General features: G+C 37.8%; 1 protein-coding gene across 2 annotated transcripts in view; it reads left to right on the top strand.

Annotated features, from left to right (window-relative positions):
- The first annotated feature begins 926 nt into the window (after positions 1-926).
- Positions 927-26416, top strand: part of sobpa (sine oculis binding protein homolog a) — a 39359-nt gene continuing 13869 nt past the window's right edge. The window contains exons 1-6 of one of the 2 annotated variants that reach the window (XM_081350584.1): positions 927-1150; positions 9154-9225; positions 10505-10640; positions 12728-12925; positions 17363-17514; positions 18386-18409. In XM_081350584.1, coding sequence (XP_081206710.1) covers positions 1055-1150; positions 9154-9225; positions 10505-10640; positions 12728-12925; positions 17363-17514; positions 18386-18409 — 678 coding nt within the window. In that variant the 5' untranslated portion in view covers positions 927-1054. The remainder of the gene's footprint in view (positions 1151-9153; positions 9226-10504; positions 10641-12727; positions 12926-17362; positions 17515-18385; positions 18410-26416) is intronic. The other variant, XM_081350585.1, reaches the window with a different exon arrangement.

The raw sequence follows: 26416 nt of genomic DNA, 5'->3' as shown, positions 1-26416 counted from the left end.
GCATCAAAAGTCATGTGTCACTCAAATAATGTTTTAAAATATTTTGCTGCAAATTCACCTGTCTTTACAATATTTGTTCCATGTTTATATACATCTTTTTTTTTTTTTTTTTTACAAATTTATCAATTTTTGTCATGTTTTGCCATGTTTGCTCATTGTTGGACCTTTGGGATTCATGGTAATTAAAAAAATGTCTGATTCTTAGAACTTTTTGTTCACTTATTTCAAGCTTCAGTGAAGATCCGCTATACTTTTGACTAAATGTGTGTGCGAGTGAGATTGAACAATACCTTAGACAAGCTAAATTAAGAGCTTTTAGGTGCAAAATTTAGTGTCACAGGGTCATGTATCATACATCTCCCTCTCTTGCTTGTAACACATTTGTTTGGAACCTGTAAAGTCTTGTCTGTCACTCCAGCGTGGGTTTTAATTACCTGTAGATATCTCTCTCATAAACACCATACAACCCATTAGGACAATTCCACCCGTGCAAAGATGTTTAATTAAAAGGAAATGATTAGGACCCCTTGACTGTTTCATTTCCATTAATTGTCTCGTACGACAATATCAAGCACCCCCTGCGGAGCGCTGATAACGCGCGCGGGGTGAATGATAACACATCAGACAACGGCACCCATTCACTCCTATCGCGCGACAACCTCCGCCACGCGTGGAGTCCTGAGTGAAAACCGATCTGTGGAAAATTGGGAGGAAATAGCCTTCCCGGGATCAGCGTGGCCGTATAGAGTTGCGGTGGAGGCCCCTCCCCCTGTCTGGCTCGCTCTTTTTTTCTCAACCTCTTGGTTGGCTTTCCGAGAGGGCTCGATCCTGCTCACGCTCAGACCGCTGAGAAATAGCAGGCAGAAGATGGCTGACTCGACCGGGCACGGTGAGCCCGCAACACCAGCACCAGCACCAGCATCAACTTCACTAGGGCTTCTCGCGCGCCTGCCATTCGCTGCCACTCCGCAACTCTGAAACGGCCCCGCCTCGCTCCGTGCCGTGCGCCCGCGGGGTTTTCACCCCCAAATATTGACAGAGATTTAAAGAAAACATGGCTGAGATGGAGAAAGAGGGAAGACCTCCGGAAAACAAGAGGAGCAGAAAGCCAGCTCACCCCGTGAAGAGGGAAATTAACGCAGAGATGAAGGTAGGTTGTGCGCGCGCTCTCTCTCTCACTGGCGCCCATAAAGGCTTGTCATTTTTGGATGCGTTGAGCGCACCGCCGCTCCGCCCTCGGACTGAATATAGAGAACCGATTCATTCAAGCGCTGTGTGTTTGGGGTTAATCAGCTAACTTTGATTTTTTTTTTTTTTTTTTTTTTTTTTTTTTTTGGTTGCTGAACAGGTCGGCATTATTTCCCTCCCGTTTCTTTTTTAGCTTAATTCACGCACCTTCCAGACCACTCTGGTCTCGCTTTCCAGTGCTTGAGATCTATTTTTTTATATTAAATTGTGGCTTTTTATTTAAACACATATTTGTATGAGTTTATAAATCACATGCACGTAAAATATAAAATGTTCCCAGTCACATCACGAGATGGTTTAGAGTGAAATCCCCTTGTTGGGTCCACTGTAGTTGATGGAAAATCCAGTGCGTCAGTCTCCGCGTCAAATTGCTGCGTTACTACTACTACTACTAGCGCGTTACTATATCTCTGCTAAACACCACATAAACATCAGAGCAGAGTAAAAACTCAATAATGAAACGGAATGCATGTTGGAAGGGTGCATCATTCTGTCCAGCTGTTCTGATGGGAAGCGCCGGTCACTCCAGATGTGCATCTGTTCAACACTGACTGAGCGCTGTCTGCTCGAGACAAATGCACATTTAAAAAGCCTACTGGGGGTATTTGCAATATGCAATCATGGTTTCGTTTATTCAAGATCTGAGACTCTTTCACTTTTTTGTTCTGTTTGAGGAGAGCCGTGTGTTTGTATGTTTTGAAGGCGCACACAGGCGCTTTGTCTCCTGGTTGTGTGGTGCTCATTGTTTGAAGCGTTTGCATCCGCTGCCATGCAGCCTAATGTTTTGGAAACGCCAGAATTTATTTGTGCTTTTTATCAGAACAAGCTACATTCATTCTGATAGCAACATCGTGGTGTACAGGGACGCGTTTCATTAATATTATTATTGATTTGATCATGTGTTTAGGTCACTGTAAACGCGCGTGTGGCTTTGGTGATTTCGCTCCGTTCGCTTTCTTTCTTGTCAGTGATTATTTGACTGAACCTGCGCGAGGCTCACCGGTCCGCCGGGGCTCTAAATTTGACAGATATTGATCGACCTGTAGCGGAGATACAAGCGTGCGTCTCCCCGGTCTCCTTAAAAGCACACACACACACACACACACACACACACACACACACACACACACACACACACACACTCACAGCAATGCTGTACTTGCAGAAACTGACTCATTCTGGAGCTGTGATGTGTGAATTATTGGGGGTTTCAGGGGTCTGAACCCCTCTGATATAATTTCCTGTTTATGCTACAAAACATGCTGCATTTAGGCTACTGCTTTTTATAGAATTAACAATAAAAGTAATAATACAATTTTATTTATAAAAATGTCAAACTTGACACCCTTTACAGTCTTCTGACAATTGCAACACTTTATGTGTCTGATTATCAAAATCAGTTTTAATTCAGAAATGGAAAACTGCTCATCATAAAAGTTCATTTAACCTCACAATTAATTTAGAAAAAAAGAAAAAAGATCCAGGCTAAAAAAGTCACATCTTACCTGTGAACATGAGTGTTGAGTGTTAAGGACCTTTTTTGTCTGATTTTTATCAGTGAACAGAGTGAAATAAATCACTGCCTATATGTAACGAGTTTGCATTGTCTTTCACACTGTTGACCTTTCCTTTAATAAGGAATCAATTTTTCTACAATCAGTTTTTGACAGTAAGGAATTGGAACAAATATCTTTTTTTGCTTGCCTTCCATGATGTCCTTTACATTCCTTGATATTGTACTAAAAGTAGTGTATATAAACAGATTTGGCATTCTGTCTGCTTAGAGTTTGAGGATGAAACTCAACTCAAGATGTGCTTTAGGAGAATACAATTTGGAAAGAATAATGGTGAAGTTGGGCAGATGGACAGATGCTGTAAGAATTGTCACCTATATGCACTTCTCTTGTCTGTAATCCATAGTGCACAATTCAGTGATTTCTCCCAATACTTCAAATCTGTAACACAGTGTTTAGTCTTTATTTTCTGCACAATGTGCATCTCCAAAGGCCTGTGGTGAGTGTTGGCCTTGTCAGCGGTGTTGTGTGTACAAGTCAGGCACAAATCTGTCATTTCATCCGTAGAGTTGTCATTTTGACCACAGGGCTGTGGATAAAGCTGATCTCTGCCTTAATTTTGACAGAGACCAATAGAGTGTCTGTGATCATCCTGCATCCAACAGTTGTCAGCAATTCGCCTTACTTACTGTCGGACGAATAATATGATAACATGGTCACACACCTTGACAAAACATATAGCCGGTGATAAGACTCTTCCTTCTTTAGTAACACATACACAAACATGCAAATTTAACAGCAAAACAAATAAAGTCTGAGATATAGCCTATCAGTTTTGCTTAGGTATGCTTCATCATCATGCGAACTTCTCAAATAATTGACAAAGGTTTTTACCCATTATTCTCTCAGCTATCCTGAAACACTCAGGTGTTTTTCAGAGACAACCACCCACCAAAAACCTTCTCATCCTGATGTATCTGAAGTTAAATGCCTCGTTGCAAAAATTAATAATGAAGAGAATGTGATGACGTATGAGATTGGCTCTGATGTTACTAATGCTTGTAATGTTAGACCACTCGCATCTATTAACCCTTAAACGTCATTCACTACCCTCCTCAATTATTTTTTAAAGTTAGACATCAACCTTCTTAGTATTCCTCAATCAATTCATTACAAACAGTGTAACAAAAAAAAATAAAAAAAAATAATGCTTGTTTTCCCATTCAATTTTTGTCAAATTGTGTAGGTTTACTAACGACCCGAGGAGTGTAAGTGTAAGTATATTTTGAAGGATTAATTGAATATATATTGAATCTCTGACGACTGAATAAGTGCAATTACATTTATTCCACAAGGTGGCAATGTCTGATGGCAATGGCAGAAAACAAAAGAATAGGACGTATCATCAGCTAAACTTGAAATGGCTCAGTGATTTACTGCAGAGAAAATACTAAACGCAATCAAATATTAGTGTAACTGTCACTTGATGGTGGATCTGGTGAATACGCTGTTAGCGAATGAAAAATTATGATTTTGAAGATGTTGAAAATGCTAGTTTTGAGTTCACGAATATGAACCAGATGCTGAATGTACTGGGAAATGAGCTCTGACTTGGACAGTGATGATGGTATAAAACATCTGCTCAAACTGAACCTTTCCAAGCTCCAAAAGGTAACAAAATATGCTATATTTATTCTTCTGTAATTGTTACTCTAATATCAGGAGAGTTTTATATTATCGCGACAGGTAGAGATCCATCCGTGTTAAACATAGATCCGGGTCGCTAAAGACCCGAATATGTAATTATGATTGTTGAAACATTCATGCATTTAAGGGTTAAACGTTCTGTTTTTCTGTTCTGTTACAGAGTATTTTTACCTGAATGATAACTTGAAAGATCATACACTCTCAGAAAAAATGGTACAAAAGCTGTCATTGCGGTGGTACTCTTTAAGAAGGTACTAATATGCAACCTTTAGGGGTATATAAGGTGCAAAGTTGTACCTTTTAAATGGGTACTGCCCCAGTTAAGGCTTTTGCACCTTTTTTCTGTACCCTATAAAAATACTAAACGTGTGTATAAAGATTCTGCTATAAAAGCAGGGTCGTAACCACCTAGGCATTACATGGGATATATTTCCCATAGAATTCAAAAAAGCAATATTCAAAATCAATGTTATTTTTTCAAATACTTTTCTTAAATAATTACTTTTGGTTTCCCTAATTCAGAATACGCGGTCACATCCGTACAACAACATCCCATATATCTTCACCAGACACATGCAGGTGCCCTAGATACCCCATGCAGATACCCCATATACTGCAGATAGACCACAGAAACACCGGGACAGCTGAGGGCGGTGGTCCCATGCATATGCAAACCGCACCGATGAACAATGTGCACGTGTCACGGCCCATGTAACATGAAAAACAGGAAACAGCAAAGCCATGGAGACAAAACAAAACTTTTCCCCAAACATTTGCGTCAACAGACACAGATCAGGTTCTGTGGAATCAAAGCTAAATTTGATATGCGGTGTAGAGTAACCAGAGGAGGGTTTAGAGCAAGGGTCTGTTTGAGGGGTTTGAGATACATGAGCGAACAGGTGTCGGAAATCGCAGCGAGGCTGAATACTTCCATCCCATCTGTATTATCAAACTGCGTCTACCGGCTTTCACTCTTTTTTTTTTTCGTTCTCTCCCTTCCCCAAACTCACTGAGTTCATGCTTTCCACTGTAAACTCTAGGAAGTCAAGTTGCTTGTTCTTTAACGGTGAAGGAAAAGTGTTCACTCCTCTGTTTTCTCACAGTCACTTCCTATTTGACGGCCGGTACCCATGCAAATAACTCGTGACACGCACAAACAAAGCATACTGTAACACTTAAAGAGCGTGTGTGTACAAATATAATCTGCGTTTTACTCTGCACTTCCCTTTTATTGCCTCAGTGAGAACTTGAGACCTGAGCATTATGAATTTCTCCCTCTCAAGTATCAGATTTCCACCAACACACACACACACACACCCTGACTATGAGGAGTCCCTTGCTTTGGTGCGGTTATTTCTCTGTTTAATTTTTCTCTTTCTTCCAAGAAAAGAGACAAAAGAAAAATGGCAAACGGTAAGAACAAGAGAGATACGGAAGATTGTAAACAATGTGGCCTTGTGGAGGATTATACCTCCGAGAGAGATACAGAGAAGAGGCGTCAGACAGTGTTGCCTTCATCTCCGTCTGCTTTCATGTGCAGCATGGTAAAATAAGCCCCGTGCTGGTGATTGCCCCGATGGAGAGGGGGATGAGAGAGAGAGAGAGAGAGAGAGAGAGAGAGAGAGAGAGAGAGAGAGAGAGAGAGAGCGAGAGAAAGGAATGTATACAGCAATAGGCAGCCTAAGCTGTAAAAACTGAAAGCTGAGAATACAGGCCGGATCGAATATCAAGGAAGGTAGATGGAAATGAAAGCAGAGCATAGTGGTGGGGGAGAAAAAGAGAGAGAGAGAGAGAGAGAGAGAGAGAGAGAGAGAGAGAGAGAGAGAGAGAGAGAGAGAGAGAGAGAGAGAGAGAGAGAGAGAGAGAGAGAGAGAGAATATGGAAGAGAGTGATGAAAAAGAGTGATATTCAGTATGAGAGAGGGACAAGAGAAAAAAGCAAGAAGGGAATGGAAAAGTGTGGGTTGGGAGGAGAGGAGAGAGAGAGAGAGAGAGAGAGAGAGAGAGAGAGAGAGCGCACAAGACTGGGAAAGAGAGGTTGGTCAGAGGGAAAGTTGGTGAAGGGAGGAGGGAATTTTATCATGGTGTACAGTGACCTACTCTTGTTACTGCGCGCAGGGTGTCCGATTCCCCCCGCCGTCACAATCACGGCAAACAGAGAGGGAAGGCGGCAGAGAGGGAATGAGATTTGCTGCCTTGTATCTTTTAACTTTTCTCGCTGATGTTTCAGTCTGCCGTGAAAAGAGTTCTCTCCAAACATGTCCGATTTGATTTTGTCTCTATATGGGAGCAAATGTTCCTCTCTATCTTTTTTTTTTTCCATTGTGATTTTTTGGTTTTTATCAGAGCATGTGTAATTATTGTGCGGCCTTCAGAGGGGAGGAGTGCGGGGAATTTCAGATTGTAATTGTGTGAGTGACATTTAGTGCAGAATCCAGAACATTTGACAGAAATCATGCTGGTCTGCAGCACTTAAAAAAGACAAAACACACAGCAATGATTGAAAAGGATTGGATGATTAAAAAACACTAAAAATATTCCAGTTTTAAAGGATAGAATAGCTTAGCATTAACTTTTTTTATTGTGTCACTTCAATAGCTTTTTCTCCATTTTTAGGAGTGCTTAAATGTTCGGTTTGTTCAGAAATTATCTATGTATTTCCCTCTCTCTATTATTTTAAATGGTTTGTTCACCCAAAAATGAAAATTCTGCCATTAATTACTCACCCTCATGTCGTTCCAAACCTGCAAGACTTTCGTTCATCTTCGGATCAAAAATGAAGATCTTTCTGATGAAATCTGAGAGCTTTCTGTCCCTCCATTGACAGCTTCGCAACTACCACTTTGACGCTTCAAAAAGTCCATAAAGAGATCGTAAAACTAATCTATTTCAATTGAGCAGTTTAGTCCAAAATTTTCTGAAGTGACATGATCACTTAATATGATGAACATGTTTAATAAAGCAACAGAGTCTCTTAAAAAAATTTGGGATTAACCGATCAATTAATAGATTTAAGATATCTTTATTAATCTTTTGAAGTGTCAAAGTGTCAGTTGAGTAGATGTCTATGGAGGGACAGAAAGCTCTCAGATTTCATAAAAAAATTAAAAAAAACTTCATTTATGTTCCAAAGCCGAAAGTCTTACGGGTTTGGAAGGACTTGAGTGTATGAAAATTATGTCTGAATTTTCAATTTTGGGTGAAATTACCATTTAACTCCCTATCTAATAAATAGAATTATACATTTTCAAAGTGTGTGTGTGTGTATATACATATATATATATATATATATATATATATATATATATATACTGTACATATGTATATATTAATAATTTATTTGATCAAAAATGCAGAAAAAACAGTAATGTGAAATATTATTACAATTTAAAATAATGTTTTTCTATTTTAATATACTTTAAAATATAATTTATTTATGTGGTGCAAAGCTGAATTTTCATCAGCCAATACTCCAGTCTTCAGTGTCAGTGAAATCATTCTAATATGCTGATTTATTATCAATGTTGGAAACTTAATATTTAATGCTTAATATTTTTTTGGAACCTGTGATACTTTTTTTCAGGATTCATTGATGAATAAAAAGTTAAAAAGAACAGCATTTATTCAAAATAAAAATCTTTTCTAACAATATAAATCTTTACTATCCCTTTTTATCAATTTAACACATCCTTGCTGAATAAAAGCAGTAATTTCTTTCAAAACAGAAAGAAAAAACAATTACTGACCCTAAACTTTTGAACGGTAGGCTAGTGTATATTGTTACACATGATTTCTATTTTGAATAAATGCTGTTCTTTTTAACTTTTTATTTATCAAAGAATCCTGAAAAAAGTATCATTATAAAAAAATATTAAGCAGCACAACTGTAATAATATTTCACATTTCTTTTCTGTGTATTTAATCAAATAAATGCAGGCTTGAGGAGCATTAGAGACTTCTTTCAAAAACATAAAAAATAGTAATGTTTCCAAACTTTTGACCGGTACTGTATACATATATACAACCAGTATATACAACTTGTTAACACTGCAAGTCAGGTCAGCCCTCTTGAGGAAATTCTGGGCACCTCTAAACTCAGCTCAGCTGGTGTTCCCAATCAAGACTCTTGAAGTGCCCAGAAACACTTTAGAGCGGAGCTCAGGTGATTCTAGATTGATCCGTGCTGTGCTGATACCGTCTAGGAGGTTTTCCTGTGGACAAGGTGTGATTACTGATTTGTGAATGACCTTGTGAACTCGATCCTAAAACAGAAGCCTCACCTTACAGAGACCAGAGGCAGGGGCAGGACAGACACCTGGTGGCCATACAGAGGAAGTGCAGGGGAGGAGTGGAGATGTGCTGTGTGCTTTATATATGCTGTACAGCTATTCAAGAGTTATGAAAAATCATTTGTTTCTTTATTACGCCTCAATAAGAGTGAATCCCTCATTCGGCCTGTTTTCTTTTAGATCATATGTGCGTGTATGTTTATCATTGTAGTTTACGCTGGAGAGTAAAATTGTTACTGTACGATATGGTGATTTACTATAGTAAATGTTAAAGCCTTGAATAAGTATGTATCCGACAACATAGAACAATAGTAGGCCTGTGCTGCTTGACAGTTTAATGCGATTGACTGACAGTTTCTATGTTTGATTGACAGTTGTTGACTCGTTTCTCATCAGGTCCCGTCCAATCGGCCCCTCCCAGGGGCGGGGCAGGCAGGCAATCTCCATGGCAACTCGCCCTACTTGATGGTGAGAGCCTCCCTCAGATTGACTAGAACAGAAAAACTGACAAAAATAAATAATACATATATGGAAATAAATACATATCTGAATGTTTAGATGCTCATTTACTGTATGCCTTAGAGATGAATACACTGAGATTTTAAAACAAATAAAAATAAATTTATAATTTAATATAATTTATATATTTAATGTCATTTTACAATATTGCAACTACATGTCAACTACCAGTCATTAGAGTGTCTTCTTAATATCTGCTAACACTTTATTTTGATGCTCCCACATCACTATAAGTAACTTTGCAATTATATGTCAACTTATTCTACTAACCCGATCACTAACACCTAACAGTCTACTAATACTCTAATGAGAGTTAGTTGCAAAGTTACTTATAGTTAATGTCCAAAGTGGACCGAAATCGAAATAACGTGTAACCTTTGATTTATACTTTCTCTACAAATAAAACTAACACCATAACCATGCACTAACTCTAAGTCTACACAGAATATAAGCAGGCTTTTATTCATTAAGCAAACATTTACAAATATATTTGACATGTATAACTACTTTTTTGAGATGATTCCTTAAAATTAGTCTTCTTTGAAGATTTGAATAGGGCAAATGGGTATTAAAATGTAAACTACTCAAAGTATGGCCCATGTTGTTTGTATGTTAAAGCTACATGATTCTGCTCTGGTCCGGTCAGCTCTGATTTGTTAATAATGCGTCTTCCTCCTCTGCTCTCTGGTTGTCTGGCTTAAGTGTTGTTTGCAAGATGTTTGTTTGATGCCCTGGACAGTTTATAGCCTCTCCAGATTTCATTCTTAAAGGGATATGGAGCTGAAACGTCTGAAGCTATTTCCAGTCAGATTTTGTCTATCGTTGAGCCACTGTAGAGGATTTCTTGGATGAAAATCCTTTTGGCCCTGGTTCACAGTAGCCACACAAACATAAGATTCCCTGTGGAGATTTTTGTTTATCCGCATTGCAAAATCTGCCAATCAAGAGTTTTTTTTTCTTTTTTACATTGATTGTGTCAATGCAGCAACACCTCCTAAAGAGACTGCAATTATTTACTATTTAAGATTCACTCTGTGTGTTTGTGTTCAGTAAGAATGGATTATGAAATCAATAATTCTGATATATATATATAAAAAATGGTTTTAGTCGATTTAACCTATGATGCATAAGCAGTATCTGCAATGTCATCAATTTGTTGAATCCTTACAGATAAAAAAAAAATCGAAATTGAAAATTGCATTTTAAATTGTTCTCTCTCTCTCTGCAGAGTTTTGCCGAAAACACCATGAATGAGTTGCTTGGATGGTACGGATATGACAAAGTGGAGTTACGAGACTCAGACGACATAGAGATCCGCAACTACCCTGACGGAGAAATGCGGCAACACATTTCTGTCCTGAAAGGTGAGATCTGACACAGATAGGCCTTCACGACCCACGGCAGGCAGGCAAAAGAAGATTTACACATAGCAAAGGATGGTCTCAAAAGCTAGCACAACAAAACCACAATAGTACAAGTTCAAAAGTAAGTTTTTTTATACTCTTCAAATAATCCTGACATAAATGTATCACAGTTTCCACAAAAATCTCAGCAGCACATCAGTTTTCATTTCACCTTTGCCATCACCGGAATACATAACATTTTAAAATATATTAAAATAAAAACGTTATTTTAAGTTGTAATGATACCTCAGAACATTCATATATTTACTATATTTTTGATCAAATAAATGCAGCCTCGGTGAGCATAAGATACTTGTTTCAAAAACAAACTTGTTTCAAAAATCATACCAACCTTAATCTTCTGAATGGTAGTGTAATTTTGATTAGTTGTCAAGACAATTTGATTATTTACGCACCATGAGTAACTGAACTCTCAACCCAGTACTCTTCACACTTATGTATTCAGAGAAAGTTTCAGTATCTAACTATACCTTCTGGACCCTCACTTGACACTAATATGCAGAACTTGTATTCATTTATTTTTATCTTATCATCCCTTAATTCCCCATAAATTCTTTGTATCAGGTTCATTTCACAAACCTGTTTTCAGAAAGAGCCTAGAGGGAATTCTGGGACGTAATAATAAGACACAAAATCCTGACAAGGACAGGACCCAAAGCAAGGACTGTCAGATTTTAAATGTTAAAAAGAGAACGCACTGTTAAATTCCTGAACTTCCTCTGTCGTTCCCCCGAGAGCACTCCGATTAACCCGCAGCTTTATCTTTGCACCCTCCATGCTGTCTCCTGGCTGGCCTCCGTGCCAGAGCATTAGAGAGTCTTAAACTGTCAGCCATTTTTTTCTGCGGCCCTATGGGGACAGAGAAAGAGATGCTGAAACAATGAGCTGGCTAATTCCTTGCTAAGTCCATACTCCAGCCTCCATTAAGGAAAATGGTGATTTAGGCGTTAGACGCTTCCCGGCTAACATGCACTCAGCCACATTTCTCCAACCTACCACGCCTGCCATGTGATGCTCTCCGTAATTACTTTCCTTCCATCAGACAAATCCACAGCCGCAGATTACGATATTTCACTATTGTTAGTTGACGTAGCTGGAAGTGGAGAGATTAGGCGAAGGACAATGAGACTTAATTAACTCGTTTAGCCGTGATCGTCTTTAAACGAGCCGTTAGAGTAACAAATGGACTTTTTCTGCTATCTACCAGTAATCTGTTTGGGTGCTCTTGTTGAATCTTGTCTTATTTGCTGCAGGTGGATGTGTGTATGTGTAGTATGGGAATGTCTTCTCGGGACTCTGCGAGAGCTATTTAATCAGTTTTCTGTCATGCATCAGGTCAAAACAGTAATATGGGGTGTGCGTTTGAGATATCGCTAGTCTCAGGCTCCAGAGTTGTGAATGACTTGTGAATTTAAAAATGAAACACTAATCACAAAGAAAGATGTATAACATCTTCATACACGGTGAATATTGAACATGCATGCCAAATCTTTAGTCAGTATGAAACCCTGTTTCATATTTTCTTACTTCTGTAATGTGATATTTTTTCAGTAAAACAGCATATCCAACAGGAAAAAAGGTAAATGCTACTAATAATAAAATAATAAAAATATATCAGTACTCAATTTTATCCATCAGGAAAGTGTTATATACCAGAATAGAGCCAGACCTGAATGCAAGATTGTTCAAATAATGCCCAAATAACTATATGGCTTTTTCCAACAACCCCTGTGGCCTAAGTGGTGTCAGCGGAAAAGAAAAGCAATTTCAGAGAGTGATTTGTTTCGGAAAAATTTGGAATAACATGGACCATGGTTTGTTCTAACCATTTTAGAATGTAAATGTAAATGATGATTTCTAATTGACTACAATGAAATGATCATGACCTTTTGAATTTGATGACAGTCAAACCTACCGATGGCATTTCGCACAACAAATAGCATAGATCCCACTAACCTCATGTATTTCACACTGTGACTGGTTCGTGAGACATAACCGACTCGCCATTACCACTCTCTCCTCTCTAGAGAACTCTTTGCCAAAAGCATCAACAGTGGAGAACAGCAGTGGTTCTCCTCCACACGCCAACAGCTCTAGCTCTACCCCGATGTCACGGAATGGAGTGACTGGCGAAGCGTCTGTAAACCCCTCCTCCTCTAAAGAGCACGGAGGCCTGCCAATCATAGTGCCCTTAATCCCGCCCCCTCTGATTAAAGCACCAGCAGGTAAGAAACATAATAGAAGTATTTGAGCATCTAACTTATACACACACATACAACTGTACAGAAGGCACTTCATACTTCTTTTTAACGCTGGGTAAATGTAATCCCAGGTTTCATACTTTATATCCGTCAGGTGACTTGAGATGGTATTTATGCCCAGTTTTTACCTATAAGACAGCATATGTACAGGGGTGTCCAAACTCAGTCCTAGAGGGCCCCTGTCCAGCAGAGTTTAGTTCCAACTTGCCTCAACACATGCCTGGATGTTTCTAGTATGCCGAGTAAGAGCTAGATTATCTGGTGCAGGTGTGTTTAATTGGGGTTGAAGCTGAACTCTGCAGGACAGTGGCCCTCCAGGTGCAGGATTGGACACCCCTGACCTACTTCCAGCGAGATCCTGAAGTGTGCATTCAATGAACACTTTACAGTTCTATGATGCCACGGGAGAGGATTTGTGAATGGCATGACGAATGTAGTACATCTATATTATTACACACACTCATACCATATAGAACATACATTTTTAAAGGGATACTTCACCGTTTTTTCATATTAAACTATGTTATTCCCTTAACTAAGACGAGTTGACTTTTTACTGCGCTGAGTCGAAGTGCTTCCAACTTCAAGTGCTATTCCGCCATACATTATAGTTATCATTTTTACCTGCTTAGAAAAGTGCCACGTTTTATTTTGTGTCACCACACTTGGTCGTGTAACTACTCGTGTAACTGTATTTAAATAGGGAAAACGTGGAGGTGTTTGGTCGCTTCTAACTTCATCTCTGTTTGGTCCCTAATGAATGAACTGGGCTAAGCTAAGTGCTATCAAAGTGTCGCCACGCGCCAGAGCGATTGAGTGCACGCACTGAGACGAGAGAGGTATGTATCAACTCGTCTTAGTTAAGGGAATAACATAGTTTAATATGAAAAACACTTGCAAAGTAATTACTTATTCAAAAGAAGTACCCTACTCAGAGAGTATGTGAATTCGGACGAAGCCCATAGTTACGGTTTTGAATCGGTCTGCCGAATCTTTTATTGAATTAACTCATTGAATCATTCGAGCTGATTTCTGAATCAACATGTGACTCACTTTCAGTGATTTCTGTCTCAAAATGAAGCATGTTTTGTGTGTATAAGGTATAAGGTATAAGGTTTTTGAAACTTAAATGTAGTTACTGACAGGTTGTTCTTTCAGCATTCTCAGTCAGAGTTTTTATATTTAATATTAGACAGTATTATTTATATATAAAAATGTCCTTGATGATAAATCTAAATATAATGCTGAGAGTCCACATTCATTGTTGGTTGAGCACACGCTGTGTTGTAGCGCAGCAGACTACAGTCATGGTGTCTAATGGGGCGGCACCATGGTGAAGTGCATCCCTAAACCAGTGTACCGTGCACTGGTGTATTTGTGTGTGTGTGTGCCTATGTATGTGCGCTCGTATTTATGTGTGCGTTAATGTGTGTGATGTGGTGAGAAACAGATGGTGTAGACTCGCTAACTACCACGGCAACAGAAGCCAACTCCCCCCCTCCCCATCCCCGCCCCTTGCCTGTGGCCCTCTTGAATAATTCATGAGCATGCGCATAGTGACAGAGGGCTTTTGAAGTGCAGGTATGTGCAGCTCTACCACTGGATGTTCCACAAACACACACACATTTGCACAATCTCTCTTAAATTAAGGATTCGGATGGAGCAATGAGACTGTGCTGAGGAAAAACAAACAGAAGTGTCATGGCAACAGTTTTATATTAGGATGTTTGTATTTTGAGGGTTTTAGAGGAACACTTTGAGTCTTTGTTGCTCTGTATGATGCTGTTTGTTAGGCGAGCTCTTTCTGTCTTAATTTTTTACATCGTTTTTCCAGCCTGCTGAATCAAAGCTTCTATTGCTGTTTCTTTCAAATTATAAAAATTGCTTCAAGACATGAGAACAAAAAGTACTGTACATTACAATTTGTATAGATGAAGTGTTTTTTTAAGCTTGCATATTATACAGCTTATAGTCCAAGTTTTGGAATCATAAAGGAATAGTTCATGCAAAAAAAATAGTATTTTATCATTTACTCATTCTATTCTAAGCGCAAATGACTTTCTTTCTTCTGTGAAACAAAAAAGATGATTTTTTATTTTTATGCAGAATGTTCTTTTGTGCATCTACAGCTTTTTTAAATGGGGCGGGGGAAGACCATCAAGCTCCCAACATGTCAAAAATGCACTATAACAGTGGGTGAAATCAGATAATTTGGTCCACACTGCAAAATAACTCCTTTTTTTATTCCATAGAAGAAAAACAATTAATTTGGAATGACACAAGGGTAGGTAAATGATTACAGAATTTTTGAGTGTTCAATCTAGGGCCTAAAATTAACGGGCCAGTGCTGCATCGTCACAGAAGTTTAAGCCTTGCCAATTTAAATATTCAAGAGCAAGAAGATGCGAAAGGGAAATCATTCATTACTTGAACGCTGTGTTAAGTTTTCGGTGCGCAAACATCCTAAGAGCGTGCCTAGAAAGCCGCATTTCAGGCAGTACGCGAATATGAAATTGAGCTCTCTTTCACATATTCTTGCACTTGAAAGGACAAATTCACAAAGTATCCTAGTAAACAGTCGGTTATGACTTAAGTGAACGTAAATAGTTTAGAAAGAAAACGCATGTGTATATATCAGTATATTGGATCCGTGCAGGTCTTAAAGTGACAGCAGCCTAATATTCCTGCTCCTGTCTGTCTCATTAATGTTAATCAAACAACAAAAGACAAAGAGAAAATCACTTACTGCTTTATAACTTTAATAAGATTTAATCGGTTTAGTTTATACAGTGAAGACTATGCAGCCAGTGTTATTTTACATTTAATTACTGTTAAATTTCTTTTACACATTACATTTCTGTGCCTGAAAATTGTCAATTTTCACATAAATACCATCTCTCCTAAATGTTGGTGTCTGTGTTTTGCAAAAACACTTTCATGGCCAGTAAATTTTCTTAAGTCACCGGCCATTGGCATGTGTGGCAAAACGTTTTAGGCCCTGCTTCTATCCCTTTAAATCATGAATTACTTGTTTCAAACAGTAAGTTAGTCAAAGTCTCAAATAGGTATCCCTATCCCCATCTCACACCATTGGTTGAGAGAATGCTGTAGTTTCAACTTGGGATGCAGAAACGACTGAAAAAAAGTTTTACTTGATTTTGGGTTGTGGTCTGACTCTCCTCCCCTTGCACTGAGTTTAATTTGGTTGGTCAGAAGTGGATCTGACTACTGAAGTACATTTTATGCTCAGAGTTTAGCCTATGGAGAAATATTTAACATAATTCTGAATTGATTTCTATCTTAAAATATAATTTGGTCTACGCACTCATTACAAAAGAGAGAGAGAGAGAGAGAGAGAGAGAGAGAGAGAGAGAGAGAGAGAGAGAGAGAGAGAGAGAGAGAGAGAGAGAGAGAGAGAGAGAGAGAGAGAGAGAGAGAGAGAGAGAGAGAGAGAGAGAGAGAGAGAGAGAGAGAGAGAGAGAGAGAGAGAGAGAGAGAGAGAGAGAGAGAGAGAGAGAGGGGTGAAAGGAAAGGTTAAGTCTAATGGGCAGACATTTTCTCTCCACACACTTAGATTGATCTGATCATTAAGCAGCTGCTAGAGGGTGAGAGTGTAAAAGATCTCTGAGGAGAAATCATTTGACATGGGCAGATGCATTAAAACAGTCACACACTGAATCTGAATCTGAGGTTGGGAATCTCAGAAGATTGAAAACGCCAAAAAATGAACAGTTTTCTGTTGTGGCAATGTCGGTTATATTTGAATCAATGTGTGTGTATCTTTGTGGTCCCCTCACCCCTATTACCAAACACACACACATGCATGCAACACACTTCAAACATCCAAACCCGAACACTCGTGCCCCCAAGCCTTTGGTTGTTAGTGGAGCACGATGGGAAAGATCTAATATCTAATGACATGTGATGTAGGCAGATTGACTGACGCACACACACCAAGAAACATGTGTATATATTCTTGAAGTGTGTGGGGTGATGCATGATGACAGGTTTCTCTTAACCCCTTGTGGATTGGTGAGGGAAAGATTCCCTTTCATCATTAAACACACTTTACCTGGGGTTAAAAGCGAGGTTTAGAACAACGATATCTAGGGGGTTAAGCACAGTGTGAAAAGCCCTGAGTATATGTGTATCTGCATCATATATATATGAATCAGTGTCTAAATGTGTAAGGGTGGAAAATTAAATAGTTCTTGAGGTGACTATCTGGTATATGACATCACACTTCTCTACTATGAATTGCAAAAGCACTTCAGTCTATCTCACTTCTCTGTGTTTCAGTCATCAACGATGCATGTTGTAAAATTTGACTATGTTTCAAATAGTTGACTGAATAGATCCTTATATATTCTTTATTTTTCTGTTTCTCTCTCTCTCTCTCAGAGGAGGACACCTCTAATGTTCAGATAATGTGTGCGTGGTGTCAGAAGGTGGGAGTGAAGCGTTATTCTCTCAGTATGGGCTCTGAACTGAAGAGTTTCTGTAGTGAGAAATGCTTCGCCGCCTGTCGACGTGCCTACTTCAAACGCAACAAGGTAAACGCCCAGTCTCCACCTCTTCCTGTCCCCTCAGCCAATCAGGCTCCTTCTGTCTGATGTCACTTCTTCTGTTCTGCCTTAACCTTTTTCAGTGTTACTAAATTCTTTGGCTCAAAACTGTAAATGACTCTTACTCTGTTAAATGACACATTATAAGACATTATTTTTTTCTGTAGATTTTAAGCAGGTATCACATTTACAGTCATTTTTTAGATTTCTAGAGTCCTTCTCAGCTTGAAACACTAAGTAATTTTTCATTTTCATTCATTGGTAGGCCTATTTGTACTTTACTGATACTTTTGAACATGGTTGGTTCACAAAGACAAGCTGATGGCATGGGTTATTCCTATTATGCAGTACATTTTAGTGTTCTCTTCAAACATAACTGTATAAAATATACTCACAATTTTAAAGATTGAGATTATCATATTGGTTAGTTTTCATTTATCAAATATCACTTTACATCATTTTAGTTTTTTATATTATTTACATTTATAGAATATATTACCTTTTACTAAGAAAATGCAATAATTTTGCTGGGGGGAAAACATAAGCAGCTTTGAGTATTAGCAATGGATTAGAATTAGATAATCTCTGTGATGTTTTGTAATATTAGTTTGTCTCACTTCACCCTGTTTGATAAAATTACAGAAATTATAAGCTAACTCTCTATATCCCTCACAGAGCAATTGCTAAGTTTACTTCTATCCTGTTAATTTTCTTAGTTATGATTAATAATGTGTAATATTTCTGAAAGTCTGATTTACCCCCAACACAAGAATATTCAGCAATGAACCTCATTTAGATTTAGACCTCATGCCATCATAGTGAGACAGATATTGATTGTGTGTTTTCTTTTCTATCTAAGCTTGGATATGTGAGGAATTGCAGTGTAAGTATACTGTGTTTGGATTTCTCCTTGTGTGTGTTAGAGACCCATACACTTATTCACACACTGATGGAACTCATAATATCATGGACGCATGCAAACACACCCCCAGACATACATATACAGTATTATGCACATACACATGCATAAAAAAACACAGGCTTATGCACATGTAAACAAGAGCACACAAATTCACTATAACACATGCACACACAAGAGTTTCAAATGCATGCGTACACACTCCCACATGCATGCATGTTTGTTCACAACCACCCCTCGCTTAGTGTGTGGTGTTTGAGGATAGAGTGGATAGAATGAAGAGACCAACAAACATGCAAACATGACCAGAGATTTACTGAAGCTACCACACAAACGTATACAGTACTCTCTCTCTCACACACACAAAACATGTGGATACACAAAGCAGACACAAACGATTGTATACACTTCATGAATTGTAGAGCAGTTTCAGAGCAAAAAACAAACAAAAAAAGTGTAAAAAACATACTTTGGTGTTTTTTTCTTGACTGTAGAAACCATAGACTTCTAAGTTAAGATTACACTGCGTGAAATGTGTAAAAATCATATCATTCACACAGCTGAATTTAAAACATGAATTTTACAGACATATAGCTGTAAATGTACACATATATTCTGTTTCTGAAAACCACCACCTTTCAAAAAAAAAATAATAATAATAATTTTTACACAAACACAGAGTGACTTTTAACTCCATGAATTCACAACAATGGTCAAGCCATTTTCATAATTTTGGGTTATTTTTCAACCCAAAATAAAAAAATTAATAATTAAATGATATTTTGTTAAAAAAATTAATGGTCCTAAAAATGAAGGCTATTTTAATTAACCATCAATTTTGCATTGTGACATTTCATGACAGTTGAGCATTAATTAAGTATTCAAATATGTATTATTACCATAGTGAAAAAGATTATCTTTCTCATTACTGTCCTAGAAAGAAAACAATGAAGCAAAATATTTATACATCCTGGTAGTATTTATTATACCTGCCCTAGAACTTATGCTGATTAAAAAAAAAAAAATCATTCCACTAGACTAGAGTAATTTACTTTACCATATTATGGTAAGGAGATTTTTGTGGGGGAAATGTGCTAACGTAATGAAAAAAATTATCAGTATGATTTTTAGTCTATTTATTTTGTTGTTGATTTTGGGGTGGATTATGACCTAAACTGTAAGAGATTCGCCCTTTTAAACATTTGTGAAGTTATTTTGTGCAACGTTAGTTTGCGCAAACTGTTTCAACTTCTGTAGAGGAATTCATTGGAGGAATGTGGCCTGGATATGTTTTTGTGAGATTCACCAGAACATTGAACATGTTGATGTGTGTTTTCTCTGATCTGCTGTCTGATTTCCATTGTCTGTGTTTTTATCATAATGTTCGTACAGTCCAGTTATTAAACGTTATTAGAGTCACGCGTGTAATGAAGAGAACAGACAGTGTGTGCTGAATGACATCATCTGATATGTTGATACGGTCAGTGTAGTCTGTTATTATTATAGTGTAAACTGTGAGGTCGTTTTGGCACGTCTGGAGATGTTTGGATGCTGTATCTGGTTCTCTGAGGAGACACGTCTGTGGAATGCCAAACGAACGTCTGGCAGGAGCATGTTCATTTCATCCCACCAATCACAGAGCTGTTTACTTCGCTCCTTTGACGATTCTCCTGGCGTTCTGCCAACGCTGCGACTCCACCTTTATTTCTATAATTCATTAGGAGGGGGAACTTTATTACACTCTAAGATCATATGAACATTTCCTCTTTCTCTTTTGTCATGTACACCACAAGGTCGGCTGTAAAGATAAGCATTGTTGAGTATGTGTGAAATAAGACACTGGGAGGGGCGGTGGGTCTGATGTTACTGCAGTAAATATGCTACATCTGCAAAACTCATAGCGGAAAAAGAGAAAGCATACACATGAATACATATCTTTATTCTCTATCATCCCACCGGCCCAACTTAGGTAGTGAAACATCCTCACACCAGCTGCTTCAGGTGATTATAATTCCTCCCCATTAAAGGTGTGTGTGTCTGTGTGAATAAGGAGTGTCTTCCTCAGAGGAAATGTGGTAAACCTCTGCCAGACACGCACACAAAAACAGTATTGTTACTGTATTGTGTTTATTGTGTCAGACGGTGGGCTCGTTTTACGGTGTCCAAATCCTCATATTTGCGTGCGTGTGTTTGTGTGTGTGTGTGTGTAGGTGCTGAGGTAATGAATTTTGACAAGATATTTTTAGGCCTCATGAAACCTTAGAGTAATTTAATATTTTGAATACAGAGACGTGTGTCCATATATAGTGATTTGTTCTGGACTGAGGTGAATAGGACTGTGTGTTTGTGATGAACAAGCTGAATAAGAAAGAACTTGGGTCACTCTAACTCAGTTACTGTGAGAGTTTATTGTAGGTCTTCAGTGGCAGTTGCCAGTAGGAAAACACAATTATAGTGAGAATATATCAAAGACAGTGTTGGAAAGTCTCAGTGTTAGCCATCACTATCAAAGAAGTGGAAATCATTTCTGTAGTATTATTTTCTTCAGACATGTACACTTTTGGACATGGTATTTTAAGAACATTGGAGTACCATGTGAAATACCTTTTATAGAACAGATAGTTCAGACTTAATAAACATTTTGTTCTTAATATTTTATTGGAGTATCCTTTTTGTAGTAGCTGTAAAAGCAATATTGTACAGTATTTGAGGCCATGCTGTATAATTTGTAAAAAAAAATATATTTACATTTTTTAGCACATGTGCAAACGTTGCACAGTCAGTAACACAATTCACATGGCTTAGTGATGAAAACTGATGTTGATTCTTGGTGAAATTGTCTTCACAACTTCTAAACATTATTTCATCGTGTGAGCCATCTCATGCAAAATGGTCATTCAGTTATCAAAATCTATCAGACATACTGTATATGTATTTTCCATAAATATCTATGGCATAGAAAGTTTTCTGTCTACACTTAGCACATTATATTATATATAAATGTGCATACTCTTTTCCGGTGTACTATTGACTTTCCCTAGTAAACTGTTGAAATCTGTATTTAAAAAAACTCTATTAAACTCTATAACTGTATTTGACACACAACCGCATTCAGCTTGATAAAGCGGACATTCAGTGTCAACAAAAAAGTAAAACAAAGATGAAATTTATATACAGTATGATGAATTTTTCACATTTTTTGTATTTCCCAGGCTGACTGCCATGGTGAAATAAAAACCTTCTAAACATTTTGAACAGTACGGCTGTGTCAATGAAGCACACGACGAAGGATGATTCCAGGAAATAGTCTTTTAATCAAAACCCACAAGGAACAGGAAGAGAAACTCAAAAACAACCATCCAACAAAGGCTGCGTTCCAGTCCAAAATTGTCATGCCCTTCACTCGCTAACTTCCCTCCATCTCGTTCACTCGGATGTACGTCATTGCTTACGTTGCATGAGTGCCCACTACTGGAGGAACCTTTGCAATATTCTGAATTGGACCATGCTAAAGGGTAACTAAACCCCTGGTCAGAGCCTGACTCCACCCACACACTTCAAAATGGCGGCAGGGATTCCCCCGACAGGAAGTGCTTAGGGAAGTTAGCAAGTGCGTGTCTAAAAGTGGACTGGAACGCAGCCAAAGACGAAGACAGACAACTAGACAGTACAAGACTAAGACTTAAAGTCCGCGTGAACCGGAAATTGCAAACGACTTTTCTCCAGTGTTGTCACACATTTCCCAGTGAAAAGGAATATTGAACAGAGGGCAGGGTTTTACTCTAGCTCTCCTTCTCTCCATCTCTCACTCATAACAGACTAACGGTTTGAGGGGAGTGGTTAAGCGTTTCCCAACCCAAGCCGTCAAACCTACATCATCAGAGAAGGAACGCCATTCCAGACCGGAAGTAACTTTTCAGACTTTGATTAAACATTACGACGGCAAACAATTTTTTTCTGTGTATTAACTTGCACGGATTAATTTTTCACCACAAGACTAGTAATATACGCTAACAAAGTAAATAGGGTCAATTTTGATTTCAGTTGGACTTTAAATACACAGGTGACAGGGAGGAACTGATTGACAAGATAATTGAGACACAGCTGAACCAAAAGAACTAATGAGGAGGGTTACCATGGGAACAAATGAATGGCGGGAAACTGAACAAAAGAAACAAAGAATAGAGTCCAAAAACAAACAGACATGTAACATTGGCTCACATGAGATAACAACTTTTCATTTTGGTGTCATTGGCCAATTTCCTGACACAATAACTGGTTTTAGAAGCAGTTAAATTAAAGGGTAACTAAACCCCTGGTCAGAGCCTGACTCCACCCACTGGCAATATTTGAAAAATGCTGGAAAAGTAGGCAGAGCCCAGTGGAGAGGGGGCGTGCATCTGAGACGTATCTCTCTGCAGGCAAGGGCGTGGTTAGCTGGTACTCTCTGACGTCAGAGTGTACCACAACTTCCAATAGGAAAATTCAACTGCAGTAGCCACTGTTCAACCTGAAGAGGGCAGCACTCAGACGTTTTACACCATATTTAGTAAAATTAAAATACTTTAAACACAAATGTCAAAAAAATTACTTGAATCAATGAACAGCACTAATAAAGCCCCATTCTTACAGATCATTCACTAAAAAAAGTTGGTTTAGGGTTTAGTTACCCTTTAAATGTTCTGGCTGAGTTATTACATTTTGCAGACATGCAATAGTTGTGATGTCCCATAGAACAGTTGCAGTTTAGAGAATGTTAAGACTGTTAAAAAGAAAATTAATCAAAGCGATTGAGGAAGAAAACTGTTCAAAGAGTTGCTGCAAAAAAAAAATTATGGAAACCATGATACAGGATTCTTTGATTAATAGAAAGTAAAAAAAAAAAAAAAAAAAAAAAACATTATATTATATAAAAAATTATATTAAATAATTATATGTAATTCTGATAGATAAAATTCTAATTATTCCAACTAATAAATTCAACTATTTGCTAAACATTGGTGTTTCTTATTATAATGTTGTTGGCACCATTTTATAAAAACAAGCTGCATTACAGTGATTTTACCATTTAGGAATCATAAGTACAATGAAATCACTGTAATGCATGGCCTTGAGTTGCTTATTGCTTAAGTAAATGATAATGGGAATCATTAAGTACCATGGTATCAATCAAATACATTGTGTTATCATTAGAAATGATCAGTGTCCTCAAAACTGTCAAATTAATTAAAAATAGTCAGTCAAAGAAAAGAGTCAATTGAAGAAAACATGTACAAATGAGCTCGAACATCTGGGCAAAACAATCCTTTTAGACTAGCAGATGGACACAGACAGTCACACCAGTTTGTGCTTCATGCCATAAAACAGTGTTAGACGCAGCTCTGCCAATAAGAGCAAGAGAAAAGATTTAGACTGAATGGCCATATGCTGTGTGTGTGTGTGTGTGTGTGTGTGTGTGTGTGTGTGTGTGTGTGTGTGTGTGTGTGTGTGTGTGTGTGTGTGTGTGTGTGTGTGTGTGTGTGTGTGTGTGTGTGTGTGTGTGTGTGTGTGTGTGTGTGTGTGTGTGTGTGTGTGTGTGTGTGTGTGTGTGTGTGTGTGTGTGTGTGTGTGTGTGTGTGTGTGTGTGTGTGTGTGTGTGTGATGAAGAGAGAATATGAAAGATAGATTGTAAAACCTGAAGAAGGATAGTAAAGTGGAAAATCATTTACAGTGTGTATCTAATTAAACATACTGTGTAATGTCTTTATAAAAGTCTAAAAATGCAAAACATTTGTGTGAGGGTTAGGTATAGTTGTATTGTATTGTATTGTATTAGTTCAGTATAGAAACAATTAATTGTGTGCTGAATTTTAACCGGTTCAACATCCCTTTCTTGAGTTTCTCATTCTGTTCTTCATCTGATCCATTCATGCTGTGTGTGTATGTGTGTGTGTGTGTGTGTGTGTGTGTGTGTGTGTGTGTGTGTGTGTGTGTGTGTGTGTATGTGTGTGCGTGCGTGTGTCAGGTGTTGGAGAAATTGTAACTCTTTTAAATGTTAAATTTGATTACAGTGTTGAAAATCTGACGGAGCGTAAATTATCAGCCTGTAAATGGTGATGTTGATTTACACACATCTCATTAATTTACTCATAGCAAATCGAGATGCATAGATAACCAGTAACTTACTTACTGCAGGACTCACAAATGTTTGACTATTTTGAAAGTTGGAGTGCAGTTTCTCAGTCTCCGAAACAAACTCTTTAACAATGTGTCTGTGTGTGTTGGAAGCTATTGGGCCTCTGCTTCCTGAGGTCTTGTTGCCATGGCGTTGTGACTCATGGTGCAGGCAGAGCCGGATTAACGCAAAGGCAAACTAGGCACGTGCCTAGGGCCCGATTGGCGGGATGGGGCCCAGACAGAGGGACAAAAAAAATAAATAAATAAAAATAAATAAATGTTCAAATGTCCTATCTACAATTTATTTCAAAATTTATTAAATAACTAAAAATAGTGACGATGTTTATCTAAACCATAGACTGTTACATTATATCACATTAACGCGAGGCGCCAGCCAGTTAAGTCCGAGGGGACGTCAGCGGCGGTCAGGGGCGGTCAACGAACGCATCCATCAGGTGCTGCGAGTGCGAAGCAAAAGCCTAAATAGGCACGCAAAGAAGCACATTTCGTAATGCAGGTCATCGATTTTGGAGTGATTGCAATGTATTTTAAATATAAACTTGTGGGCTACTGTAGATCAGCGTCATTTCTGGAAAAATAATTCATCGCTTTGTTAGTCTACGAGTTTAAAAGAGCGCGAGCGTCATTAACGTGCCCAGACGCGACGCTTTGAATTTGCGCGTACAATGAATAACATCGCGTTGGGAGCTGACTAATAAAAAAGCTACAAAAGTAAAAGACAAGACGTTTGTATTCAAAGTTAAAAAACCAACACACTGCAACATTTTTAAATGTTTCAAATAAAAGATCTCATATCTATGGGTCTATCTTCTATATTCTGATGCTGATGATTAGATAATACCCTGACATCCTAGCCTATACGAATATTAGTTTAGAATTTTTTTTCTGCTCAGTAGCGATCGTATCTTTCTCTTCCACTTGATTTGTGTATAGCATATTTAAGGTAGCAATGCAATACATAATATCATATTACTGATATTAATAATATGACAATATCTGCAGTCAATATTGATTAAATGGGAGGGAAACATCCTGCCCATAACGTAGCTATGAAAACATTTATAAAAGCACGTTCATGTTCATCTACTGAAGTGCTATTCTGGAACTGTGAATAAACTGAATAAAACAGCAAAATAACAAGAAGAACAATAACATCTTCATTAAACAAAAAAGAGATTACCTTAGATAAAGTTTGATGTAGTAGGCTACCAGTAAAAAGTCTGGACCCATTACTATTTTTAATGTTTCTGAAAGAAGTTTCCTATTATGCTCTTCAAGCCTGCATTTATTGGATCAAAAATACAGAAAAACAGGAATATTCAGCAAGGATGTGTTAAATATATAAAAGTGATAGTGAAGACTTTTTTAAAACAACTTTTTAATAATCAAAAAATCCTGAAAAAAAGTATCACATGTTATAAAATAAATATTAAGCACCATTTCTAACATTTGATAATAAATCAGAATATTATAAAGTTTTCTGAAGGATCATGTGACACTAAATTCAGCTTTGCATCACAGAAATATATTTTAAAGTAAAATAGAAAACCATTATTTTAAATTGTAATAATATTTCACTATATTATTTTTCTGTATTTTTGATCAAATAAATCCAGGCTTGATGAGCATAAGAGACTTCTTTCAAAAACATTAAAAATAGTCATTTGTCCAAACTTGTGTACTGTGTAAGTAAAAATATACTAAATTTAAAATTAAATGTTGTATAAATAAAAAGGTTAGGAATCATATTTGTTTCAAGTGTTTTTTATTGGGGGTGGGGGGCCTCCAACATGA

Source organism: Scardinius erythrophthalmus (assembly GCF_964197995.2).
Source record: "Scardinius erythrophthalmus genome assembly, chromosome: 21".
Classification (NCBI taxonomy): Eukaryota; Metazoa; Chordata; class Actinopteri; order Cypriniformes; family Leuciscidae; genus Scardinius; species Scardinius erythrophthalmus.
This window is presented reverse-complemented; position numbering and strand designations above follow the sequence as displayed.